A 26,876-nucleotide genomic window follows, 5' to 3' on the forward strand; every position below is an offset into this window, starting at 1 on the left:
CAAACACTAGTGTCCTTCCTGAAGCCAGCTCCACAAACATTCAGGCAAAACTCCTGCAAAATCAACTTTGATGGACTGGACACTGTGTCCTCGCCAATATCTATCCCCGAACCAATATCACTAGAACAGATGTTCTGGCCATTATTTCATTTGCGTGACCTTGCTATGTGTGGATTGGCAGCCTGTTTCATTTTTAATACAGCATTTCTTGACACACACAACAGTCACAAAAAAAGTCACCCAACCTGTTATGACAGAATTTTACTCCCTAGCCCTTCCCTCATCTTTAAATTGGTGTCGCCAAAAGATTTACGCCTGCAAGCTCTGGTGATCTTTTGATTCATTGAGTAACGGTGACTTGGTAGGAATTGCTTTCGACAGGCCTAATTCATCCCTGACACCCCAGAGAGTGGGTTAGGAACATTAAGAACAGAAATATGCCACTGGACCCCTTGAGCTGCTCTGCTATTCTATTAGGTCATGACAGATCTTCACCTCAACGCCATTTAATCATCTTTACTCCATTTTCTTTGATACCCTGGCCTGCAAAAATCTACCCATCTTTATCATGAAAGCCTCAATAGTCCCAACACCCACAGTGTTTCAGGGGGAGGAGGTTCCAGATTTCTGGAATCTCTCTCTCTCCACAGATGCTGTCAGACCTGCCACGTTCTTCCAGCGTTTTCTGTTTTTTGTTTCAGATTTGCAGCATCCGCAGTATTTTGCTTTTATCCAGATTTCTGCTGCTGCTTCTGCAGTGCAAAATGCTTTTCTTGTTCCTGAACGGCCTCACTCTCTTTTTAAGAGTACATTTCCTCGTTCAGGGTTCCTCAACCCCAAGAAACGGTTTCTCTGTATTTATCCTATTGAATCTATTTATCACTTTAAACACCTCAACAAGATTGCCACTCAATCGTCTACGTCTGAGGGAAGACAAGCCTAGCTCATGATTTAACCCACTAAGCACCGTTCTGGTAAATCTGTGCTGTAGCTCTCTGCTATAACCTTCCTGAGGTGAAGTGCCCAGAACTGAAGGCAGTTCTTCAGCTGAGGTCTTTCCAAGCCTCTGTCCACCTGAAACATCACGTTCTCTCTTATTCCAGAACACAAAGGTATTCTTCTGCCAAATCCCAAAACATGACAGAGGTCAAGGCAGGGCCCAGCTTGGTCCTACCATCCTAACTTTGCTGCTTAAACGTTCATTCAAAACGCCTCCCCTTCATAAAACATCGCTGGAGTAGGAAAGCATATTTGAGAATCACAACTTTGGTGGCAAGCCTGTGTTGTGAAAATGTCTATTTTCATGATTCATATGTTTTGGGAATACAACTTTTAGTTTGGGTATTGAAGGTTTTAAAATATAAGATAAGGAAAACCCCCTGGTGAGGAGCTGGTAAACAGGACCTACCATAATTGCCATTCAAAGGGTAGCCTGTGCTTATTTAATAAGGTCAGAGTTGGAAATGGGAAAACATTAAACAATGGGCGGCCCCTTCCTGAGTCTTAGTGGAAGCGAGATGTCTACAGTTGTCTTTATAAGGGGTTTAAATTGTTCATATGGTTTCCCAGGACGAAGGAAATATTTGGGAATGGGAGATAATGAGATGAAATCTCTATCTGGGATACCCCAGAGGTGCCACATTGCCGTGGGAATAGATTGCAGGGAGGCAGTATTTTTTATTGGGTTTTAACTGCCTCCCTGCAATCTATTCACAAAAGTAGTCAGTTGGGTCCTGAGAGCAGCTTTGAGAAGTGGGGAGAGAATTTGCCAGAAGCTGTAGACCAGTACCACAGGGCAATGAGGCTCATGCTTGCATCCACGATTGTGAGGTACTTAAGGAAAGTTAGAAGATCACCTAGCTAGTGGAAGGGCCCCCAAGAAATGTCATATTTCAGAGAATGGCAGGAACACTGAGGAGAATCAAAGTGAATTCCTGAGAGCTGTGGCACACCTTGGTTTGGTCCCAGGAGATGTGAAGGAACCCTCAAGATCCTGTAACGTATAGGAGAACTCTTGGGTGGAAATAAAAATAGAAAAATAGTGTTCTATTGAGATTTTAAGGGTTAAAGAATAAAAGTTCATGAAATATATAGTGTGACGTTCGTAGTATTTGCTTTGTTTAACTCTTGTACAGTGAAAGTTTTTGTTTAAAACATTAAACTTTGTTGCGTAATTCTTTCAGTTAATAATTGGGAATTTGAATTTCTCTTTTCAAAGCTAATGGTCTCCCTCGAGATCATAACCAATGCAGCTTAGGAACTTGGGATCGCCCACCCAAACTGGACGGTCCGTTCTGAAGCAGAGTAAGTGGTTTCTTTTGTTAAAGCAGCAAAACAAGGGCACGTAGTTTAAACAATTCAGCACAGAAGGCTCAGATCGGAGGAAGAAACCTTGTACAGGCAATAACTTAATGAAGAGAGCAGCGTCTTAAAAGCAAGTGAAACAGGTTCCTCAGTTTTCATTCTCCTATAAAGCCCTGGGCTCACAATGATTTGTCATGTTACAGGTCGAGTACCTCAAATCCAGCTACCCAAAAACCAGCAGTGTCTGAAAACCAGACATTTTTTTCCCCGTGCTCCTAGTGGCTTAGCAAACCTTAGCCCCACCCGATCCAACTCAGAAAAGCTCGGGGAGTTACTGCATCGGTTGTTTCCTGCGCTCCGAGCGGCTTAGCGAACCTTGACCCCCCCACCCAACCCAGAGAGAAGCAAGGCCATCTTGTGTTCCCCCATTCACTGAATTAAGGGGTTCTGATCTTTTTCCTCAAAATCGGCAAGTTCCAAAATCTGGCACAGACCTGACCCCGCTGGATTTGAGGTACCCTGGCTGTACTTTTAGAATGCGCAAAATTTTAGCTAGTGACGTCTCACGGCATGCTGCAATTCTGCTCAGTTTTCTATCCTAGACATTGCTGGAGATGAACTTTGAAACTGACCAATAGTTGAGGCACTTTCATAGAAATTACAGTGCAGGAAAAGGCCCTTCGGCCCAACTGGTCTATGCTGGTGTTTATATTCATCTCACGCCTCCTGCCGCTTCACATCATCTTGCCCAAACAGTCTGAAGAGTTGGCAGATAAGTCATGTGTCTAGACAACTTGAAGAGTTCCACATGTATTCAAAATGAAATGTTACCCACTATCTCTGGATGGGATAAAGATGCAAGCCAATTTCATTTGACTGTGATCCCGGCAACAACAAAAAAAAGCCTCCTCTTGCTGCTATTTTCAGTTTACAAGTTGAAAAGGTGACAGTAATGTCTCAGTTTCTTTACTTGGTTGTCACTGACAGCAGCCTAAACTGTGATACTAATTGGCATCTCATTCAGACAGCACACGGAAAGATCCCATGAGCAGTTTAGCTGGGGGTCGTCTTACACTGGGAGAAGAGGGACCCCCCCACCATAATAGCGAGCTTGCTCCCGGCATGGGTTCTGCACATTCCAATCATTTCATGGTCCAAACGTGTGCTAAAGAGAGACAATGCTAGAAACATTCCACTGGTCAAGCAGCAGCCATGGGGAACCCTGATTCTGTTGAAAGGTCATCAACCTGAAACGTTTCTCTCTCTATAGATGCTGCCTGACCTGCTGAGTATTTCCAGCATCTTCTGTTTTTATTTCAGATTCCCAGCTGCTTTTATTTAATTGTGTTAAGCACGGTTTGTTCCTTTCATGAGTGAGTTCTTTCTTTAGTTTCATTGTACATGCAGTGATGGCTAATGTGTTTTGCTCTATGCTTTTGAGAAGAATGTCACTTACCTAGAATCCTCATGCTGGAGCCGTTCTGTTTGGAGTCTTTACTAACCAGCTGCTTTATCCAAAGGGTTGGCGCTGTAATTTCTGAAACAGAAAAGATAAAGAACATCTTTCATTTATCAAACTGCATAGTTGTCCCTAGAAATTCAGCCTTTTAAATTACCTCCCCTCAACGTGTTAGAAGCTGATTGGATTCATCTTTTAATCAGTGTCATACTTTGTGTACTTTCCATTAGATCAATAGAAGATAGAATTTCCTGGTATTTAGCTGCAGGTTCATTCTCTAGAAGCTTGTCAACATGATGCTCCATTGGCTGCCCAAGGTGATGAAGCCAATTGCCGTGTCTTGGCTAAACGCCAATAAATTAGCACATACCAGGCAGTCAAACATGAGACCCACTGTAAACTCAGTGCTACACTTTGTAGAGCATGTAGAATTGAATATGTGAAAAATCTGATCTCCATTCAATGTGCTGTATTTTTAGATGAATTATGATAATAAATTAGGATAACCAGCACATTAAGTGTAAGAATGATTTGGGAAATCATCGACTGAGTTATTGTCCCTAAATTGTTTGAGTGGCAGTGAGCTTGGTGAAATTCTGTGCTTGCTCAAGACATCCAGCATTAATTTTAATCCCTCAATCGTGTTCATAAAGTTTAACTGAAGCTACCGTAGAACATAAACTTTGTTCATCTAATAACCTTTTACAAAATGGATCCTCGGCACATGAAGAAAATACCCAGAAGGAAAAAAACAGTTCGGACAAGTGCTCTTATTTCCCAGTTTTTACTGGTGTTCCATTTTAAGCTGCACAAGACGAGTTCAGACCAATATTCTTATTTTCCAGTTTTTACAGTTTTTTTCGTTCTGGATAATTTATTTAATTACACCCATAAGTAGTCACTATATCGATGAACAAATGCAGACCATTCGTAATTATCTTGTTTGCTCCACCTCTCCCTGCCACTCAAGGCAAGGATGAGGAATTTGATTAGTAAAAGATAGGGAATTGATACTATGGGTTTGAACTTAAGTTAAACACTAAGTAATTCATACCAGATTATGACTCGAAAATTCCAATGCTTTATATTACAGGGAAAATTGGAGCCTCCACCATCACTATTTATAGCTGCAGATTACAACATGCATGTAAAACTGCCTGTTGCCACAGCAACTCATACTCCTGAGGGGGCTGATCGGCCCAGTTGTCTGGGTGGCCGGAATGGATCAGATTGGTGCTAACGGCACAGGGCTGATCCCTGTTCCAGCTGCAAGGATTCGGGAGCTGCCTCCTTGCCCTACCCTGGGCGGAGGTCGTGGCGCTTTGTGTCGGACCTGCCTTCGGGCAAAGAACTGAAGAAGAAGAGTGTTCCAGAGACTTAGGGAGTATTCCAACAGTCAACAATGTTATATTAGACTGAGGAAGTACCTCAACCATCAGTGACTTTAGGAAAATATAAAAATGCGAAAAACGAGTAAATACTTCTAAAGTTGAGCACCATTTCTGACCATCCACTAGTGATAATGTAGGTGTAAGATTGGCAGTCTACAGCTCTCTCCCCACTCAACTGAGTGAGTGAGTCTAACACTACATCCTACTGGACAACAATGACTGTGGTGATAGCTGTGCAATTGTCACTAGTCTTACTCCACAATCTGCTCCAGCCACTTTTACTCTGTCATGATTGTCCACATTGATCTCTTCAGCTGAGTCCCACCTTATCTTGATCGGCCAAACAAGGGACTTAGCTTCCTCAAAGACACTTAGGCTTAAGGTCTAACCATGCGCAACTTAACTGTGCTCCTCAGACAAGATCTGCCCAGTAATGAGATTGGGACTGTACTACCCTTTGATATTAACTAAGTGTTCTTAAGATGTGAAAGTGTCAGAGGAAAAAAATGTTAAAAACCAAGAACAGTGAGAGGGAATAGTGTATAATGAAAAGTGTACTGTAAATTAACATACAAATGTGTTTAGGTATACAAATTTTGATTATCATTGTTACGGAATTGTACTTAATATTGGAAAATGTAAGAAAAATTGATTTTTAAAAATTAGATTGTTTTCAGAGGAGAATTGTTGTGGATAGATAGGAGTTTTTAATGCCATCCCTCTCCTTCTGTCCTTGTCCATTCCTACTTGTAAACATTTTTCACAGGTCTCCGAGCTTACTTGTCATAGTGTCTCTCTGTGTGACATTTTGATGATGTGCAGATCCCTATTAATCACAGCCTTAATTCTTCGGTCAAGAACAGCACACTTAAATCAGTGTCCAGGTGTCGGACAACACATACTTAGCTTCACATGGTTAAGCTGTGAGAGCATAGCCTCCCTGGATGCCTCCACAGCTTTCCCATGGAGAGAGAAAGTAAATTATTCAGAGGGAATTTGAAACAAAAACACTTATTGGGAGATCAGAAAGAAGCTGAGTCTAGGAAACAAAGCTACTCCTACACAGACCTGAGCATCCCTGTATCATGGGTGGATGGTCAGGCATGTGGTACCAGCTCCCGCTGCCAACAATTGGGCTTGATTTCAAAAATATTGACGGCCGTTTTTCCCTTTCTTGTAGCTTTCCCCCTTCCCCTCTGAAGACACTGGCTCCTGGGGTACAATTCTGCAGGCCATACACTCCTCCAGCATCTCTTCCGGTTGACCATGCTTCAGTCAGTATCAGTAGGCTGCTCAATCACTAAGGCATCATTCCTCACCCAATGTTCACACAGCCACAGCACAAACCTGCACCACACACTCGCACGCATGCACGCACGCCCACACACACATGCATGCACACACACACACGCACGCACACACATACACACACCCACACACACACACACGCACGCACATACACACACACACACTCACACACGCACGCAAATGCATGCACACAAGCATGCACACACATACACACACGTGCACACGCATACACATGCACACACACATGCACGCATAGGCGTACACACACATGCGCACACACACATACACACACACACGCATGCGCACGTACACGCACACACACATACACGCACACCACGCAGGTGCCTGACACATTTATACACACACAAACATCCACCGCATGTATATCGCACATATGCAGACACATGCATCACACACATGCACCACACATACATGTACTCACACATACACACAATGAGCACCACACACATGCATAACAGGCGTACCACACATGCGCCATATGCACCCACACAAACACACCATGCAGAGACCATAAACGCACACATGGTATGCGGGCACCACACATGTATTACACATCGATAATACTCACGCACACAAACACACACGCACACACACACTTTCCAACTAGGGTCACTGGAGGACAATCAGGAGCAGGGAACATTGGGTTGAATTTTCCCTCATTCGAACCCAGAGATGGTGAGGTCAATGCCAGTATTTTGACTGGCACCATGGCAGAGATCAGCTGAGAGAGCTGAGTCAAACCCTAGGGCCTCCTGCTTCACATGAACTTGTGTCGCTGTAAATGCTCGGGACCTCTGGGCCAGTACTATATTTATACTGCAGTAGACTTGGAAACTGTAATGTATGTATTTCCATTTATAAAGGAATCTTAAAAATCATTACATAGAAGAGATCCAGAGGTACCTGAAAGCAGGTGCAATATTCAGTAGAAACTGCCCTTCTCCAACTATATCACTCAATCATGCTGGAATTCTGTTCCACTGCTTTAAGAATCAGGTGCTTATTTAAACGATCTTTATTGGTTTTTATTAATATGACAGAACACAACTTTCTATCTATCTCAATTTTGCAATCACGGAAGTTCACAGCACAGAGGGAGGCCATTCAGCCCTCATGTCTGCACTGGCAGCCTGCTGAAGGAATTCAAAACTAACCCCTACGCTCTGCTCTCTCGCCAATGCCCTGCTTTCACTTAAAAGCGGAATGATCTCTACCTCAGCCACTCCCAGTGGCAAAACGTCCCACACTCCCTACAACCTCCTGCGGCATTCTCCAAACCTCTTCCTCTCACTTTCTTCGTGGGAATTTGGAATTGATGAGCCCTGAAACACGTAGAATAGGCCAACCCGTTCTGAGAAAGGTACCTGCTGAGTCACACACCCATTCCCTCCCTGGGCACTCAGCGCCTCCTCCAGGAGGCTGGCTGGCTTTAGGAAATTTGTTCCAAGTGGACATATCTGATGCAGCGTGTCGACGCTAAAGCATGCTCTTATGTCTAGCACATGCAATGCATCTATGGAAATAGTGCCAATTGTGGGGCATCCCTTATTGCTTACCAGATCAGCACATAAATATTCCGCCAAACCAGTAGCCCAATTGGGGTCAATGGTGCCACAGCTCTATTGCCCATTCTGTCCAAAGGTCTCTGTGCAGCTGATAAAGCTCTGAAAAAAGCTTGGCTGTGATGCCTCTTGCAGTCGAATAGACTGTAAATACAGGCCATCATTGCTTGCACCTGAATAATGGCCACCTGAGTGCTGCCTGCCTGTGGGGCTGTGCTCCCAGCTTCTCTTTGAATAGGTAACAACAAAATTGTCTCACTGAAGCAATGGCGACATGGCTCCCTTTGATTACTAGTGAACTCCACGGAGGTTCATTCCGTTGACCTCAAAAGCCAGATGCCCAAATCATGCTGGCAGAACCCACCCCGAAACAAACCCTCGGCAACCGCTCCGGCCCCAGCACAAGAAAAACCAGCGGAAATCCCCAGCGAGATCTTTAGAATTAGGACCACGGCCTCTCTTCCAGGGACAGCGGGAGTGCTTGGTGCGAGGGGGGAGCTAGTGAAATGCTTCCAGCGAATCCAAGCGTGTTTACCAGCCATCCTCGGGTGTCACTGATGAATTTCACCAATGCTCCAGCCCTGGGACCTTGTGGATGCCATGGATTCTGAGGCACAGCGCTAACCATAATTCTTTTTGGTTGCTAGGCTGGTTGCTACAGGGGCCCCAGCTGGGAGGCTTCCCCTTAAATTGGAAGTTTTATCCTGCACTAACAGAACCCCACTCATACACACATAGCGCAGCAAGATTTTGACTTCAGTAAAGTTATTATTATGCCTTCTTGACCTATATTTAAAAACCCACAGCTGCTTTATTTTTGTTCCTACCGACAGACTATTGATTTGTACAGACCTCCCCATGAGCCAGTGTACAGTACAGAGAAATACTGAGGCATCACATCGATTCCCAAAGTGAATGCCCAATTGTTTGTTTAGCCTGCTGCGAAATGAAACTTTGATGCTAAGTTCCCGGTCTCGAGGTTTTATTTCACCAAAGATCCAGCAAACGAGGTGAATATGAGAGTGGGAAGGTGGTACGGGGAAAGCAGGAGGTGGGAGGGGGGGAGTGTGAAGGATTTGGGATTGGGAATGTTGAGAAGCAATTTCTGATGGCTCCACTATCGCCAGCAGAGTGGAAAGCCACAGGTCAACAGTGGCGTGGGCTGGCTGAACATTAGGTCCTGAACTCAATATGAAAATCACATCTCCACTGGTTACGGTAGAATTAGGAAGATTACCTTCTACCGCCGTGATTTATGGGTTTGGTTGCAGCACTGCAAAATGAAATGGGCAGGCACTAATGAGGCCACACTACTCCCAGATAGTGTCAGGGCCAGGAGGGAGGGGAAGATGGTCGAGCACTCCAAGCATATAATTCTCCAAATGAGCAGCTTTCATTTAATTTTACTCCCCTCCATTTTGCTCCCCATCTCCTCTGCCCAATCCTAAAGACAAGTACTTTACACTGTGTATATTTTCCAACTAGTGAAGTTCAGCTATGAATGCAATGTGCGGTAGTACAATACTCCTCCCTGCCCTGCTTTGCCGTGGTGTTAACCCCTTTAACATAAAACAGGAGAGCACCTACATAAAAACAGGACACGAAGCTTCCATGCCTGAAAGTCACTAATCGCACAATATATCGCCATGTCCTAGACTTGTCCACATTTTGAAAATTATTGCCGTGTTAATTGTTCATTTATGTGAGTTGGACTCACCCCATTTACTTTTGAAACTTAGGTGCGAAAGAAACCATCCCTTCGGCGAGGGGACGGGAATGAGGAAAATACATTCAACCCAGGTACACAACCCACTCAGATTCATCTCGGGCAGAATATTTCCCTCGGCGGGAGCGGGAGGGGGCAGTCGGGAAGCTGACTGCCGCCCGCGATCAGCTCCGCACCGCGATTTCACATGGGTGGGCCAATTAAGGCCCGCCCTGCATGGGTCTCGAGCGACAGTGCTCAGCGCTACCTGTGCGGGCGGGGGGGAGCGGGGGTGGGGGGAGAGCCGGGCCTAGCTCGCAGTTTGCACGTGGATGGAGGTTTCCTAAAAAAATGTAAAGGCCACTTGGCCTTTTTGCCCGCCCGTCAACCATAAGGTTGGACGGGCTGCGTAAATTTGATTTTAATTGGCTTGTTAATGGCCTTAATGGGCCTTTTAATTGTCAGCGGGGGCGCAGCCAACTCCGGCACACACCCGCCGAACGAAATATCGTGCCAGTGCACGATGACGTCGGGACACATAGAAACTAGGAGCAGGAGTAGGCCATTCGGCCCTTCGAGCCTGCTCCGCCATTCATTATGATCATGGCTGATCATCCAACTCAATAGCCTGCTCCCGCTTTCTCCCCATTTCCTTTCGCTCCAAGAGCTATATCTAACTGCTTCTTGAAAACATACAATGTTTTAGCCTCAACTACTTTCTGTGGTAGCGAATTCCACAGGCTCACCACTCTCCTGGGTGAAGAAATTTCTCCTCATCTCAGTCCTAAATGGTCTCCCCATATCCTCAGACACACGCCCGACGTCATCACGCGTCATGGTGCGCTCGGGTGTGTCGGGCGCGCACCCGCACGCCGAACGTAAAATTCTGCCCATAAAGTACATGGGGTTCCCAGACCAACTAATCAATCCAGCCCTGGCACCAGAGAGTAGGATGGCACTATTACCCCCTGCCCACTGCAGCCGAGTCCACGCCTCACTGTACGGTATTAGATGGTGGTTTTTCACACTGGTTAAGAGTCTCTCAGGAGAAAGTAGTTATTCTTGAAATGATGTTGCACATAGAATTTCTTTTGCTTACGATCATTGCTCCTTTCACCCACTTCACTGCTGTCCCCCATTATTTAACAAACCTGGGACCGATCCCTATTTATTCACCTATATTCCAAAGGAGCACTGTCTTTGTTCTATTAGCTTTTTTTTTTAGCTCATCAAGAACCAGTACCATCCTGAGTTACGTTAAATTCCAAATCAATCTTATAATTTAGGGGAAAAGCAAAAAACTGCAGATGCTGGAAATCCAAAACAAAAACAAAAATACCTGGAAAAACTCAGCAGGTCTGACAGCATCTGCGGAGAGGAACGCAGTTAACGTTTCTTCAGAAGAGTCATATGGACTCGAAACGTTGACTGTGTTCCTCTCCGCAGATGCTGTCAGACCTGCTGCGTTTTTCCAGGTATTTTTGTTTTTGCTTATAATTTAGGGTAGTGCCTTTCTTCTCTCTTCTTGGGTCAGCAGAGGGTGAAACTGAGGTGAAACTTGGCTCTGAGGAAGGGCCATACAAACTCAAAACGTTAACTGTTTCCCTCTCCACAGACGCTGCCAGACCTGCTGAATTTTTCCAGCATTTTCGGTATTTGCTTCAGATTTCTAGTATCCACCGTATTTTGCTTTTATTTTAGTGAAACTGAGGGCCCTTATCTTCGCAGGGTGTCTATTCGTACTCGTATTACACAAGGCTTCAAAAGTGTAACTCTCACTCAGTCCGGCATTGTTTGAAGAAATAACGACAGAAGATGCTGGGAATGCTCAGCAGGTCTGGCAGCATTGGTGGAGAGAGAAACAGGACAAACCTGAAACGTTAGCTCTGTTTCTCTCTCCACAGACGCTGCCAGACCTGCTGAGTATTTCCAGCATGTTCCGTTTTTATTTCAGATTTCCAGCATCTGCAGTATTTTGCTCTTACATTATTGTTTGGCGGAAGCTTTACAGTGATATTGTACTCGCTTGAGCTACTGTCAGCCTTATTATCAACACAAAGACCTTTAAGTATATGGTTAACGCACTGGCTTCTCAAACACCGCACATCTCTGTCAATGTGACACAAGCAGTTAAACCGAACCGATTTTTCTTTTAGCAGCTCCTCCCCGACCTGCAGATCAAATAATTGCCGGAAAAATAAACAGAGGTCATCATATTCCCTCCCGCGCCCCACCAAACCCCGCACTTCAAAAACAAGACGACTAGGTTAGAAAAAAAGATGGTCTGAAATGGACTCACCGTCTCCGTCAAACACCGGCTGCGTCTCAGCGGTTGGCGTCGGCTTCGATACGTCTTCTGAGTTCAGCGTTAGAAAGAATTGAAAAGAAACTACCATTATTGAGGTAAATACTATCTACTCTCCAGCACTATTGAATGATGGGATTTGCACATGGCCCGGCCACTTGATGAACAAAACAGAAAGAAAGGTAAGAAGGCCAGCTCGCAGCGCACAGAGAGTTCAGGACAGAGGGTCGCCTGAGGAAAGACATGCAGTACAAAGGAACACATTCACTCCCATTACCTCATGACCGTCCATACACAGAGACATACACAGGACATGCATTACCCAGGACAGAGATTAAAAATTGATGAGGACAGCACCTCACTATGTCATTCTAATCAGGAGCCAAAACTAATGGAAAAATATACGAGATTGCCACTTTTAGGGCGCATTAGCATTTGAAGGAACTAACTACCTTTCAACACCTCGTAACTATGACCCAGAAAAGAAACTGTTGGACTGCCCACAAAAATAGCTCTGAATATTTGCTTTAACCCATGTTCATCTGAAGGAATTTGGAGGAGAAAGTGCATTTTTCATTGTGTTTGCCAATGGCCTTACTCTCTGCTTCTGACATATTTTGCCAGTTGTTGAAATGCTTTGGGGTCCTGGTGCAATGCGTTTGCTCTCGTCGTTAGGGTGGATTTAAACAGCGAGGACACCCTTAGGTATAAGTTAGCCACAATGGTTTACTTACCAACTTAGCGGGTAAGGGTACTGCAGCGATAGTGTACCACACAATAGTTAATCCTGATGCTGAGCTCCCACATGGTAAGGGCTCTACCTGTACATGGTGCGAGTCTTGTCTCTGCTGACTATGTTAATCACAGTTGGGTCAACCCTAGGAGCCTCGGTATCCTGAGGCAGTGCGAGGGAGAAGTCATCCACATAGGGTTGCCAATGGTCCAAGATTACCCCGGAGTCACCAGGAATTTTTAAAAATTTCGTTCATGGGATGTGTGTGTCGCTGGCTAGTCCAGCATTTATTGCCCATCTCTAATGTTCCATTGAAAAGGTGGTGGTGAGCTGCCTTCTTGAACCGCTGCAGTCCCTGTGGTGTAGGTACGCCCGCAGTGCTGTTAGAGAGGGAGTTCCATGATCTCTTGGAAACTGCTGCGAGCAATTAAGGGGAAAAGTCATAGGACCATTAAATCCACGTTTTCCTCACTCCCTTCCAGCACGTTAGTTTATTGGTGATAAAAGTACTGGAGATAGTGGGAAGAAAAGGCTGTTTATCCAGCCAAGGCATTTGGAGGTGGGAGGTCATTTGATAAATCCTCCAGGAAAGCGTCTAACCAGAGGTGGTGACCCTACTCCCATAACCAGTAACAGCAAAAGCCTGTCCACCATCTACAAGGCACAAGTCAGGAGTGCGATGGAATACTCTCCACCTGTCTGGATGAGTGCAGATCCAACAACACTCAAGAAGCTCGACACCATCCAGGACAAAGCAGCCCGCTTGATTGGCACCCCATCCACAAACATTCACTCCCTCCATCACCGACACACAGTAGCAGCAGTGTGTACCATCTACAAGATCCACTGCAGCAACTCACCAAGGGTCCTTAGACAGCACCTACCAAACCCACGGCCTCTACCCCAAACAAGGGTGGGGAACCTTTGTCTTATCACGAGTCAGTCACACAGACAAAATCAGTCGCGGGCCACATACATATAAAAATCAACTTAATTTAGTTTTTTTTTAGAGAGAATACAGGGACATTCAACTCACCCACTCTTTTAATGCATGGCTGAACTTGAATATTATATTGTTAAATATTATTATAGTAATTTAGCTGATGCTTTCATCCAAAGCCAATTCGTAACGATGATGATAAATGCTATTTTGAAGGCGTTACTGTCATAGGTTTACATGTTTAGAAATCTTGCTGCAGGCTGAATGAAGTTGAGCAATGGGCTGGATCCAGCCCCCAGGCTGTAGGGGTTCCCCACCCTGGACCTAGAAGGACAAAGGCAACAGATGCATAGGAAACACCACCACCTGCAAGTTCCCCTCCAAGACAAACACCATCCTGGCTTGTTACTATATCGCCGTTCCTTCACTGTCGCTGGATCAAAATCCTGGAACTCCTTTCCTAACAGCACGGTGGGTGTTCCTACGCCACACGGACTGCAGCGGCTCAAGAAGATGGCTCACCTTCTCAAGGGCAATTAGGGATGGGCAATAATTGCTGGCCTAGCCAGCGAAGCCCACATCCTATGAAAAGTATTAAAAAGAACACTATTAGGAAGAGTGTCCATGTGTGGATTGTTGAGCAAAAGCGAGGTCAGGGTCAGCTGTGCTAGTTTACAAATGGCGCTCATAAGAACGGCCATGTGACTGTGAACTGGAAGATCACCGTCCTACGGCTATAGTACTGGGCTTAGAGGGTCAGGGGAGAACATGGAGCGAGAAATCTGAGGGGGAAAAATGTTGTACAGTTTAAAACATTTTAAAAAAGAATAAATAAATAAGTTAGGGATGGGCAACAAATGCTGGCCTTGCCAGCGATGCCCACATCCCATGAAAGAATAAAAACAGCATGAAATGTAAATATCACTTCACGGAGGACTCAGTGTGATAGATTCTGACTTTGTGCAGTGATAGTGAATGGGCGGCCCATTCCAATTCTCCCCGCTTTCACTGACCTCAGTGAGATAGATGTAAATTAGCAGGGACGTGAAACAGTCGGTCGCTTCACTATCATGGGTTTTGCCGCAGTGATTTTGTTTCTCAATGCTCCTTGATTTAACCTGCACAGCCGGTTTTTCACATCCTTTTCAGATCCGGCCCCTTCCCCAATATGTTGATCGCCAGCTGTGTGATTGGTGCCTCACCCATCAGGCAAGTCCGCCATTACCACTCTCACCATATTCATGGCTCCGGGGTGTCAAGGGGCATTCCCAACGAGTCACTTACAACACAAGAGTGATACGAGCACACAACGCGGACAATTCCCACCTCCAAATTCACTGATTCCAACCTGCTAATATTCATTATTTTATATGTAAAATTTCACCTCTGCTACACGCTCTCATCCTCCTCTCGAAAAATATTAAGAAGTGTCAACTTATGTTGGTGAGCAGTGGGAGCCCACTAAGTGAACTACTTATGAAATTAATGATTGTAAAGAAACGCCTACACTGCACTGTTTTATTTTGTTAAACTGATTAGTCTTAATCGGGTCTGTGGCGGTCCAAAGGCTTGTCGATTTGCCGACAACTGTACTGTGGTAAGGTCTGAGGCCTTGGAAGGAATATGCAACTTGTGTAGTTGGAGGTAAATTTACTGCAGAGTTGACTTGGCAATTGCTGGGGAGGGATCGAAAACTCACATCATCCTGAGGATAGAAAATGGCATTTATCATGGCTACGCGGGCATGATGTTGGTGCCTGGGGTGCCCATCCTGGGGCAGGAGGAAGTGGGAGTGTACAAACCACCAGCTACATTGACATGGGATGTAAAGTTGCCCCCAGGATCTTTCACAGCAACGGAACATGATTTCAGCCCAGGTATCAGGTATAAAGCAACGGAGCAGGATTTGGGGGTGGGGGTCATCTGAAGTTGCGGCTGAACCCCACCAGGCACCCCCCCCCCACCACCAACTCCCCCCCCCCCCCCCACCGGCCCCTTTGTTTTTGAACACCTCGAGTTACGCAAAGGTCAAGCAGTACGTTGTCCACCAGCAATATGACCGGCAGGGGCTTGAGAGAGTAGGAGAACATCTTTTTTTTCCCCTGAAAAATAGTTAGTCAAACAATCGGGTTATCGAAGGTGATTACAAAGTTGTGTTTTTGTAACCAGGATCATCCACTGCATTGCGATTTTTCATAAAGGAATTTCCAGACAACAGAAATTTGGGTGCATTTTGTCTAAAATGCCCAGCAGCAGCCAAAAAAAAAACGTTTCGAATTCCAACCAATATGTGATCTGAAGTCTTTAGTGTTACGGGGATATGAGAGCGAGTTTGTTTTAAATCGAGGGGTACCCCTGACTGAATTAAGTGTCCTTGGTTGCCTTGATAGTGATGACCCACTTCTGGAGTGTAACTGCAAACAAGTTATGCTAGAAACCAGCAACATTAGCAAGACGGAGGAGTTCAGGCTGCAAGGGAATACATATCAGGAAACTGGACGACTCATCTAAACATGCTGGCAGCCATTAACAACACATCATTCGCACTGGGTCCAGTGATGATTTGTGTTAACAGCATGTCTGTGAGCTAAAGAGAAGCAGATTCACGGACAAACAGAAAGCAGAAAGTCAGAAATCTCCTTGCACAAATCAGAGAGCACAGGCAACTTAAAACGTATAAAAATCCTCCAGAGGCACTCCAAAAACCTTTTCCATATGAAATAAATAATTGTGCCTGTTTATGTCCAAATTCAAAGAAAACAAAAGGAATTAGGAAGTTGGGGTTCATTACTGGCTTAAACTGAGGCTGCATCAAACAAGGAGAGCCTCTCAATTTTCACTTAATGCTATTTCTATTTTAAAATTTAGAATCATACTTTTTTTTTTTGCACGGCTGTGTTTCCAGATCTTAAGAGACATGCTGTTGGTTGGCAAGCTGCTAAGAGAAACGTAGCACTTAATAGGTTAAAAACACAAGTCGTACGCACCCAATTGTGCAAGGTTGAGCAAGCAGTAACTTTTGTTTAGCGTTTCACCGGTCCTTTTTTTCTACAACATTCACGGGATGTCAAATAAATACGGGTCAGCAGCTCAATGTACATGAGCACAAGCCTTGCCTGTACTTCAAGATAGCAATCAGAGATCTCAAAGCACAATTAGGGTTTTCAATTGTGATTGTACGTATTCCTGGAGGTTTCATCACATGACTTGCCCCCACACTCCAGCCATTAGTCGGCCAACACACCCATCCTTGTGACGCACTGCCTCCCTACGCCAATCAGAAAGCAAACAGACTCATTACCCAATTGGACGATGGCCAACCAGCCTTTTTCTCCCCATTTTCAATATTTTTACATCTGGTAAGGAGAAATGTTCAAGGAAAATGACGAAAATAAACGATCTCATTTACTGTCCCAGTTATCTTTCTCCAGGGTTGCGCACAGCAGTGTCCTGGCAATTGATCTTCAATTCCTGAAGATTCCAGGCCAATCCTGGAGGATTGGAAACCCAAAGCACAATTAAGCACCTTGGTCTAAACACATGTGGCGTTAATGGTAATGGTCACACATTGGTCTCAACCAGTGAGAGGGTTGCTCAAACTGGCCACCCTGGGTTAAAAGAGGGTAAAGAGAAATTGGTCAAGCTTTCTAGCCCTGGTCACTGTTCAGAAGCACTTGCCGGAAGCGGCACATGTGTCGATGTTGGGCGAGCACCAGTTTGGGCTCTAATAGTTGCCATGGTTGAACAGGTTGTTGACATCGCTGCGAAGGCTCATTTACAAGGAACGTCTCTCTTACTAAGTATCAGGGCCTGCTGGCATCTCTGGAATCAGTCCCTTAGGAGAGATGGGGAGAGAATTGGAGGCCAAATATATAAAATATGTGAAGCTGTGAAGTGTGTCTGCTTCTCCCTCTCCTCTGCCTCTGTACCTGGTCACAAAGAGGCGTCAGCTTATCTGGAGCCATCTGGAAGAATTTTTTGGGGCTTTTCTACCCCTTTTTAATGTTGGCTCCTCCTCCTCTTGGTGCCACTTTATTTTGCTCCCCCACATTGGCGGGCTTGCACTATGAGGCACAAAGGCTACCAGGGCCCCACTCTGCATTTTAATGAGCCTTGGCCCCAGGAATTAATTGTAACCACATTTACGCCTGCCATTTGCAGACATTCTCAACCGGTGTGCTCAATACTTTGGTTCTGAGATGGTGCAGGCCCAGTTGGCATTCCCTTGTGCCCAGCAGTGAAACATCCCAGAAGTAAAAAAACAGTAAAATCTGGGAAATAAGGATACTGGTCTGAACTGGTCTTGCGTATCTTAAAATGGAACACCAGTGAAACTGGGAAATAAGATTACTGGTCCAAACTGTTTTTTTCCTTCTGGGATTCTGCAACCATAAGGCTTCCAGTGCAGGGCCATAACTGAGGGGAGGGCAAAAGCTAATTTGAACAAAAGGTGAGAATCCAGAGCTCTTCTGTTTGACCAGAGGGACTATTTATGACCTACTTTCCCTTCACCTATGAGTCTCAGCGGACCTGCTGCTTTGTAAGATTCTGGGCCTGTTCAATGTAGGTTTTGCAAGAGTTGCGATACTGTTGTCTCTCCTCTCCATATTTAGTGAGAGAAAAGAAGGAAATTTTCCAAAAAGGCATGCCCGGCATTCTTAAAGGAAAGGAAATTGCTCTTTTCAAACTGCAGGACCTGAGGCTTCCAAAGTAAATTTAACCTTTTCGTCCTGTAACTAGAAGGGGAATGTTCTAGCCTCAGCTGGAGAACTGGCTGGCAGCACATGTGAGACTCACCGAGTAGGGAAAATCCCAACCACATCTGTGTTGGACCATTCATGAGGGTGATCCTTGCACATGACTGGGGTTAAAGCTGGAGCTACTACCTCAGCCCTCAGTGCACCACCTTCTGGGTTTCAACCCTCCAACTGCCTCAACTCCTGAAGAGCAACAACTTCACTTAAAGATTCCTGTTCCTCATCAGCTCCTGTAAGGTGAGGAGACAAAGAGACAGAACTCACTGCGCTCCGCTAAATGATAAAGGAGCACGGTTAACAGTGTGGTGCTTGGGCGATCAGTCATGTCAGGGATTATCAGCTTGGCTTGGCACTTCCCACCAGGCAGATGGATGAGTGCTGACACACCAGTGACTGCAGGTTGACCCCAATCAAAAATGAGAGCACAGACGTTTGGAGAGCAGTGTTTGAAAAACAATCTACAAAACAGCCCCACTGTAATTTTACTAATTCTGTTAAGCCTAACTGAAATCAACATGCAGGGTGGGTTATCCACAGAGAAAGGGGAGGCTATGCCTGTGTGTGAGTGTTTATTTCCAATGAAGTCAATGGAAGAATGTAAAACTGACCTGCCGACTACCACCACTTTTACCATATTGCACTCAGTCAAAGTGACTCCCAAATTGTCATGTCTCAATAAGCAATAACTCGACACCCGCCACTTGAACATCAGCTTACCCTGTGTGTTTTGTTAAATCAAGTACTTGCAGGCCTGTTAGATTTTACGTTCTAGTGATATTGTTTCAGTTGTGTTGTGTGATGGATACAGCAGCTGAACAATGGTTCATCATCTATATTTACATCTGAAGAAGTGAGAATTGCCAACTTTAAAAATATAGTTCATCAGAAAAATACTGTACTACACAGCTGCAGCCTGCATAAAACATGGGCACTGATGGAATGCGAGTGTACCTTTGGCTCCTTATGAAGGCTACCAGATGTCATGCTAGATGCTCATAACAGGCAAGCAAACAAGATACCAACACAGAAAGTAACTTGGCACTTATTTCTTGTAAAGAAGAGGGCTTACATTATTCCTGGGGAATTCTTACCAAATCTGTTTCAATTGGCTTTCAATTTGTGAAAAAGCTTTGCTTGTGAGCTATATTTAGAAGACATAAGAGAATACTGTGCAGAATTCAGGAATTCCTCTTCCTTTTTTAAAAAAAAATCTTCTGTACATGGTGTTCTGTATTAAGCTGTCACGCCAGTCTCCACATGGCTTCCTATCGATCCTCTATGTTCTTTATCAACAAGACGCCACATTCAGCCCCAGGAAATGGTATATGTGATTCGCGTTAGCAATGGCAGTGTTAGACATGACCCAGAAATGATCCTGTCCAGGGTGGCAGCCGGACACTATGGGCAGAATTTTGCCGTCGGCGAACAGGGGGCGGGGCCTGCTCGCCAACACGTAAAATGACGCGAGATGACGTCAGGCGGAACCCCCAACGTCACCCCGCCCCATTTAAATTTTCAGGAAGGCGGGAGTACAGCAAAATCAGCTGTGCGCGCGCCGACCTGTCAATGGCCAATTGAGGCCATTGGCAGGATCATTGAAACAATTAAAGGACCTGCCCGTCCAACCTTAAGGTTGGCGGGCAGGCCAGGAGCCCTGGCGGCAAATAGAGAAAACATGAAATCATAGGATGTTAAAAATTTTAATAAAGTTAATCTGTAAATTATGAACATGTCCCATCTCATGTGACATTGTCACATGAGGGGGACATGTTAGGGAATTTTTTTCTTTCTATTTTTAATATTGTTCAAAGTGGAAGCGATCTCCCTGAGGCAGCACTTAGCCTCAGGAAGATGTGCGCTCTTTCATGCGCATACGTGAAAGAGCGGACTCTCGATTTTGGGGAATCCCCCACCCCGCCTGCACAGGGAGCGCATAGCGCTTCCCTCCGGGCGTCACGCTGGGCGGGCCTTAATTGGCCTGCCCACGTAAAATGGCGTTGTGGCCCGATTCACTGGCGGGGATCAGCTCCCCACCCACCGGAGATTGGGTCGGGCCTGCCCGCCCGACAGGCAGAAAATTCTGTCCTATAAGTTCTGCCCCGGATCCCAGGATAAGAGAAGAAAAGCAGCCGGATCTTCCCTCCATGCATCACTGTCCAAGGACCCCTGTTGGAGCCTGCATTGGGATGGGGAGTGGGTGTACGGGGGAGGAAATTAAACCATATATTTTGAAATAAGATCAGGTGTAAATTTAGACTATGTTAAACGAATGGCCTCGGAACGACGAAATAAACAAATCCGACGTTGGGCTGAGGCGGTGGGCCCTAATGAGCATTGGAAAGTCAGCGAGAAGTACTTCCAACGATGTGGGCTCGATGTGTTATTCCAGAGAAAGGAGCTTGTTCAGTAAACATGATTCTCGCTGCCAAATCTCACTTGCTAAAGTACTTATTTCCATCCAGTTACAGTCGGAGCTCTGAGGGCCAATTAATTCAGGAAAGAAGTGAAGAAGAGAAAAAAAAAACAATCCTGCCCTCCTTCCATGCTGCAGGTGCAGTCAGATAAAGCAGCACTGTCTCAAAGATGATAGCTCTCACTACCACCCCCCACAAAACCCAAATCCCAATGTAGGCTATGTGATTGTGACTGGCGTTTTCTCCATCCCACATCCTACGCATGCAGCTGGGAGGCACTCCAGCTCCCAATGATCAAAATTCAAAGCCCCTTTCTGCCTTTCAGATCTGATTGACAAATTCACTGTTAGGAGCAGAAAAAAATGTTTAAACGTGAACAATGTTGATCTTCACCCCTATTATTGCTGACTTTTCAGAGCTCCGTGTGTTAGTGTTTTGAAAAGCGCACAAGAGAGAGAGGGAGGGGGGGGAAATCGCAGCAGCTTTAAAAGGCGACAGTCAATAGCAGAGTTAATTGTCTGAGGTGCACAATGCGTTTATTCTGAAGACAGAACAAAGAGCCCCCTCTCTGCATTGCTTCTGTGGCGATGTGTAATACCATGTGTAATACTGCTCAAACAAACCATCTTAACCTTGCCAGTGCCCTGCCTCTTACCATCTATGGCTGCAATACGAGTGCAGGATTACCACAGCCAAGACAAGATAGTCTCTTATATGATGAGGTTTTGATAAGAGCAAGTGAGGAGAAACTGTCTCCGCTGGCAGAGGGGTTGTTAACCAGATTTAAGATAGTTGTCAGAGGCGTGATGAGGAGAATAGTTTTTATGCAGCAAATTGTTGAGATCTGGAATGCAGTGCCTGAAAGGGTGGTGGAAGCAAATTCAATAGTCATTTTCAAAGCGGGTCTGAAGAAGTACTTGAAAAGGACAATATGCAAGACTATGGGGATAGAGCAGGGGAATGGGACTAATTAACTGCAAAGGCATGATGGGCCAAATGGCCTGCTTCTGTGGTGCGTAACTATTTTGCAGCATGTGACAGCAACACTGAATTGAAGGGTCTGTTTCCTTCATAAAATGGTCAAATTCTGAAACTGTTACAATCCTAGTGAGGTTTGTATGAGGGAAGGTGCAGAAGTCAGTGCACGTTCTGCTCCTTTCATCCTGATCCAATATCGGTCAACCGGGGGATTTATTTTCCCCATCCTCAGATACTTGCTGGCCCACTAGCAGTATTAGCAGGTCTCATGGCGTAGTGGTAATGTCCTTGCCTAGAAGCTCTGGGTTCAAGTCCTATACCAGGGCTTGCTGGGTATGGAAGGAGTGTTTGTAATACAGTTCAACAAGCTGCTAATGAGCCTGGGAATCTCCTATCCATTATTCCCCAAAAGGGGAAAAAAGTGTACAAAGAAATGCTTAAAAAAAAATGGAAGCTATTTCCAGCATTTATATTTATTTCTCTATTAAATTTCAGACTGGACATTACCGGTTTGTAACCATCTTGTTGACACCCGCTAAATGTCATTCAATTGGAGGTTACACTCTCCCCTTGTTACATATAACATGGAAACAGGCCATTGGGTCCATCGGTTCTATGCTGGTGTCCTATCAACTCAACCCTCTGTACCTTTCTTCCTCATGTACTATTCTAGTTTCCCCTGGTTATTTGCAGACTTGTGAATGTCCCACACCACCCTTCCATCCCAAATGGTTGATTTTCCCTCAGGGAGAGTCCATTCATCAATGTTTGACCCCCACCCCCACCGCCACTGCCAATGTTGATTGCTTCCATCAGGAACTCATTTGCAGAAGGGTGTAATGCAGAAAGGATTTGGATGTATTTTATTCAAAAAAAGATGGTGTGAATTGCTGATGCAAAGAAGGAGCAGTGATGGCATATTGAAGTGTGGCACAGGATTACAACAGTAATGTCCCACATTAATTTCATCAAGCAGTTAGAACTAAGTCATTTTTTTACAGAGAAAGAAAATTGGAGATTAACTATCTGTCATGTACTTCCCAACAGGTCACTGTAGTGTTCAATGGTTTAATTGATCTGTGTTTGATTATATTAATCTGTTGACTGACCGGTGTTCACTGGTTGTTTAAGCACGGTAGCGTCAAAGCTAAAGTAAACAGAAGCTTCCAGAAAGATCTGAGAAGCCCAAGCTGTGAACATGTGTAAACAAACCTGTTGTAGAATTAGAAATAATGTAATCTCTGCTTGTTCCCAGATATATAGGGCAGAATTTTGCCCCAGGTTGGCAGGCGGGTCCCACTGGCTCGGCGGCAGGCGGGCAGCCGAACTCCGCCACCAAAGCGGGCCCCGCCGCCATTTTAAGTGGGCGGGCCAATTAAGGCCTGCCCAGCAGCCTGCCTGACAGGAAGCGCTATGCGCTTCCTGTGCGGGGGGGGAGGGATACCCCATCTGTCAAAGTGTGCTCTTTCGCGCATGTGCTCTCTTTTGCACACTGCTCCCTGAAACTAAGTGCTGTCTCAGGAAGATCAGTGAAAGTTTTACAAACTTAAAAAATAGAAAAATAAAAAAATTATTAACATGTCCCCCTCATGTGACAGTGTCACACGAGATGGGACATGTTAATAAATATCACATAAAATTTATTAAACATTTTTAAAGCAGATATGAAACTTCATCCTGCCAGAGGATGAGGTTTTATGTTTTCCCTATTGCCCGCTGGGGCTCCTGGCCTGCCCACCAGCCTTAAGGTTGGGCAGGCAGGGCCTTTAACTACCTTAATTATCCTGTCAATGGCCTTAATTGGCCACTGATAGGTTGGCGGGTGGCCAGCTAATTTCGCTGTCCGCCCACCTTCCTCAATATTTAAATGGACTGGGATGATGTCGAGGGTTCCTCCTGACATCATCCCACATCATTTTCCTGTCGATGAGCGGGCCCCGCCCCCAAATCGCCGACGGGAAAATTCAGGCCATAAAATGTACAACAAACCGGCAAATAGACTACAGTCACCAGCCTGCCGGGGTGCGCTTCAGGATTGTATGGTTTACGGATGCCCAAAAACACTCCCACCGTTATAGGAGAAACCATCCTGTTGGCTGGATGGCAGCCAATGTAAAGACCGATCAAATGGCGGCCTATCACACTGTTAATTGTCCAGCCTCATCCTTCCACTGCAAGGGAAGAATATAGAGATACAACAAGCCTGCCTGCCAAAGCAACTGGGAATGACACATGTGACTCAGGATGGGGAGGAACCTTAGGGTTAGAGAATAGACAACATATTTCCTCAAAACTGAGAGAACAATATAACATTCATTCAGCCATTCATCAAGGATAGCATTGTGTTTTTGAAATCAAGTTGAATCTTTGTACTTTATGTCCTGCTGTTTCTCATTCATTCAGTTTGTTGCACTTAATCCAACCCAACACCTACTTTAAACAAGTGTAAACCAAAAAAACCCATTTCTCGTCCACTTCTAAACACTACCTTCCAAAACCGCAAATGAGCAGTACAATCAATAGACTCAGTGCTTTTCCTTATCAAACTGTAAAGAGATAAATCAGTGCATGAGTGAGGTTAAAAATAATGATTAAGAGTTTCATTACAAAAATCAGTACCATCAGAAGAATCACTGATAAAACTTGACATGAAAAGAAAACACCAATTATGCTTTGCCTGGCTGGATGAGACTGAGGTATTGCTGGCTGCAAGCTAAACCTTTCAGTAGTTGGCTACCAGCCAGAGGTTTGTTGAGCTCCATGTCCAGGGGATGCCTGCCAATCGTCTTCCCTTTTCCTGCTCTTGAGGGGGGATGGGTGCAGATGTGTTGGCGGGGGGGAAGAGGGGTAGCAGTGCAGTTGTGGACCTAGTGCCAGTGGCCAGAGGGGCATCGAACGCCAACACGGGTGAAGAAAAACCTCAGCTTGTTCCTCGCCACATTTCCAGTTATGTCCTGCCACTGTGGGGGGCGGTGGGGGGTAAGCCTGAGATTCGAAGGGAAGCCCACGGTCCAAATAATCCCACGTTCTCCAAAACAGCAGGGCACTGGGCAGCAGCCGGCTTGGGAATGAGCTATGAGGTTCAAAGAGAGATGGTTCAACGGGAAGAGAGAGTGGTTGAGGAGGTAAAAACGCATCACAACAAACCACAGCTCCACTGAAAAGCCTGCTAGATGGGGTTGCACACGGTGGATTTGTGAGCAGAGTTTGGAAAGTGCAAATAATTGCCAGCCTGAAGGATCATACCGCACTGCTCTCTATACACCTTGAGGTGAAGATGCGGCACAGAGGAAGCCATTCAGCCCACTGTGCCTCTGCTGATTCTTTGAAAGAACTCTCCAATTTGCTCTTTTCGCACGATATTGCGAAGTTTTCCTTTTCAAGTATTTATCCAATCGCCTTTTGAAAGTTACGATTGAATCTGCTTCCACCGCCCTTTCAGTCAGAGCATTCCAGAACAACTTGCTGCGGGACAAAATGTCTCCTCATCGCCCCCTCTGGTTCCTTTATGAGTTATCTTGAATTTGTGCCCTCTGGTTACCAACACGACCGCCTGTGGAACCAATTTCTCTCTATCAAGTCAGCCAAGACTTGAGAAAAGGAAACATTGCCAATGCCGGCCAAAACAGCTGCAGTGAGCTTCACTATCAGACTGGGTAGTAAAGAGGAGGGAAAAAAGCAACCCGGTGTTGATTGCTACCCAGCAATCAGGACAGCATCAGGCCCCTCAATGCCCGAATAGCTCAGGGCACCTCATAACAGAGCCTCATTAGTGAACAAATAGTGAATGGGGACATGGTGGTGTAGTGGTAATGTCACCAGACCTAGTGCTCCAGGTTAAATCCTCTGGGGATGTGGGTTCAAATCCACCTCTCTCCACCCCCCCCACCCCCACAGTAGCTGGTGCAGTTTAAATTTGATTACTTTTTTAAAAATCTGGAGTTTGAAGCCAGTCTCAGTAATGGTGACCATGAAACCATCACTGATTGTCATAAAAGCCCAACTGGTTCACTATTGCCCCTGTAGGGAAGGAAATCTGCCATCCCTCTGCGGGCCCACAGCTCAGTCCCAATCCACAGCAACGCCGCTGATTCTTAACTGCCCTCTGAAATGGCCGAGCAAGCCACTCAGTTCTCGGGCAATTAGGGATGAGTTTCAAACGTTGGCCTTGCTGGTGATGCCCACATCCCATGAAAGGTTAAATTAGATTAATTGGGCAAGGCGCATCAACAGCCCACATCCCCGTGAGCTGGTCTGTCTTCTGGAGGGGGGGAATCGAAAGAAAGCTTCTCTGCTACGTACCTTTCTCTTTGGCATTTTTTGCCTTGGTGCTTTGGGAGATTACATGTGGAGATTATCAACAAACAAACGTTTGAAAACCTGGCAGTAAATTGGAGGGAGAAAAATGTCTTGGATTCCCAAAGATTTTCTGCATTAGTGAAAAGGCACACTTGCTACTGCCTGTTTTTTTCTCCCCACCCCCATGCTTCCTCTTCTCAAATTAGATGCTACTTTAGGAGCATATGGAGATTATAAACAGACGTTCACAATGCCAGGGTTGCTCTTTAAAGGGGCCAACCATGGTAAAAGTACCCTTTAAAGGGTCATGGTGGGGGGGAGGTGTAGCAGCATCAGAAGTAACTTTTGAAAGGACATTTTATATACACTTGGAGAGGAAAACGATTGCAGGGCTAGGGGGAAAGAGCAGAGGAGGGCAACAAACTGGGCAGCCCTTTCAAAGGGCCGGCAGAAGCACGATGGGCTGAATGGCCTTATTCTGCGCTGTAAGATTCTAAGTGGACAATTCTCATCAACTGTCTGTGGAAACTTAAGCGGCCCAACAGCAATCTGAAAGGGGCAAAGGCATCAATAGAACCACTGGAGCTACAACAGTTTAGTTCACCTGCTTCCACCAACCTCAATGAAGCCTTGACTGGAATGAGAAGGTAGAAATTTAAGGTAATCACTAAAAGAGCTGGTGGGGAGGTAGGGAAAAGAA

General features: G+C 45.4%; 1 protein-coding gene across 5 annotated transcripts in view; it reads right to left on the reverse strand.

Annotated features, from left to right (window-relative positions):
- smoc1 (SPARC related modular calcium binding 1) overlaps window positions 1-26,876 on the reverse strand; it is a 270,261-nt gene that overhangs the window by 197,448 nt on the left and 45,937 nt on the right. For 3 of the 5 annotated variants that reach the window (XM_078563170.1, XM_078563168.1, XM_078563173.1), the window contains exons 6-7: window positions 12,050-12,139; window positions 3,761-3,841 (exon numbers count right to left, since the gene is read on the reverse strand). In XM_078563170.1, the coding sequence (XP_078419296.1) occupies window positions 3,761-3,841; window positions 12,050-12,139 (171 nt within the window). The remainder of the gene's footprint in view (window positions 1-3,760; window positions 3,842-12,049; window positions 12,140-26,876) is intronic. The other 2 variants (XM_078563172.1, XM_078563171.1) reach the window with 1 other exon arrangement.

Source organism: Cetorhinus maximus, chromosome 18 (assembly GCF_964194155.1).
Source record: "Cetorhinus maximus chromosome 18, sCetMax3.hap1.1, whole genome shotgun sequence".
NCBI classification, from domain to species: domain Eukaryota; kingdom Metazoa; phylum Chordata; class Chondrichthyes; order Lamniformes; family Cetorhinidae; genus Cetorhinus; species Cetorhinus maximus.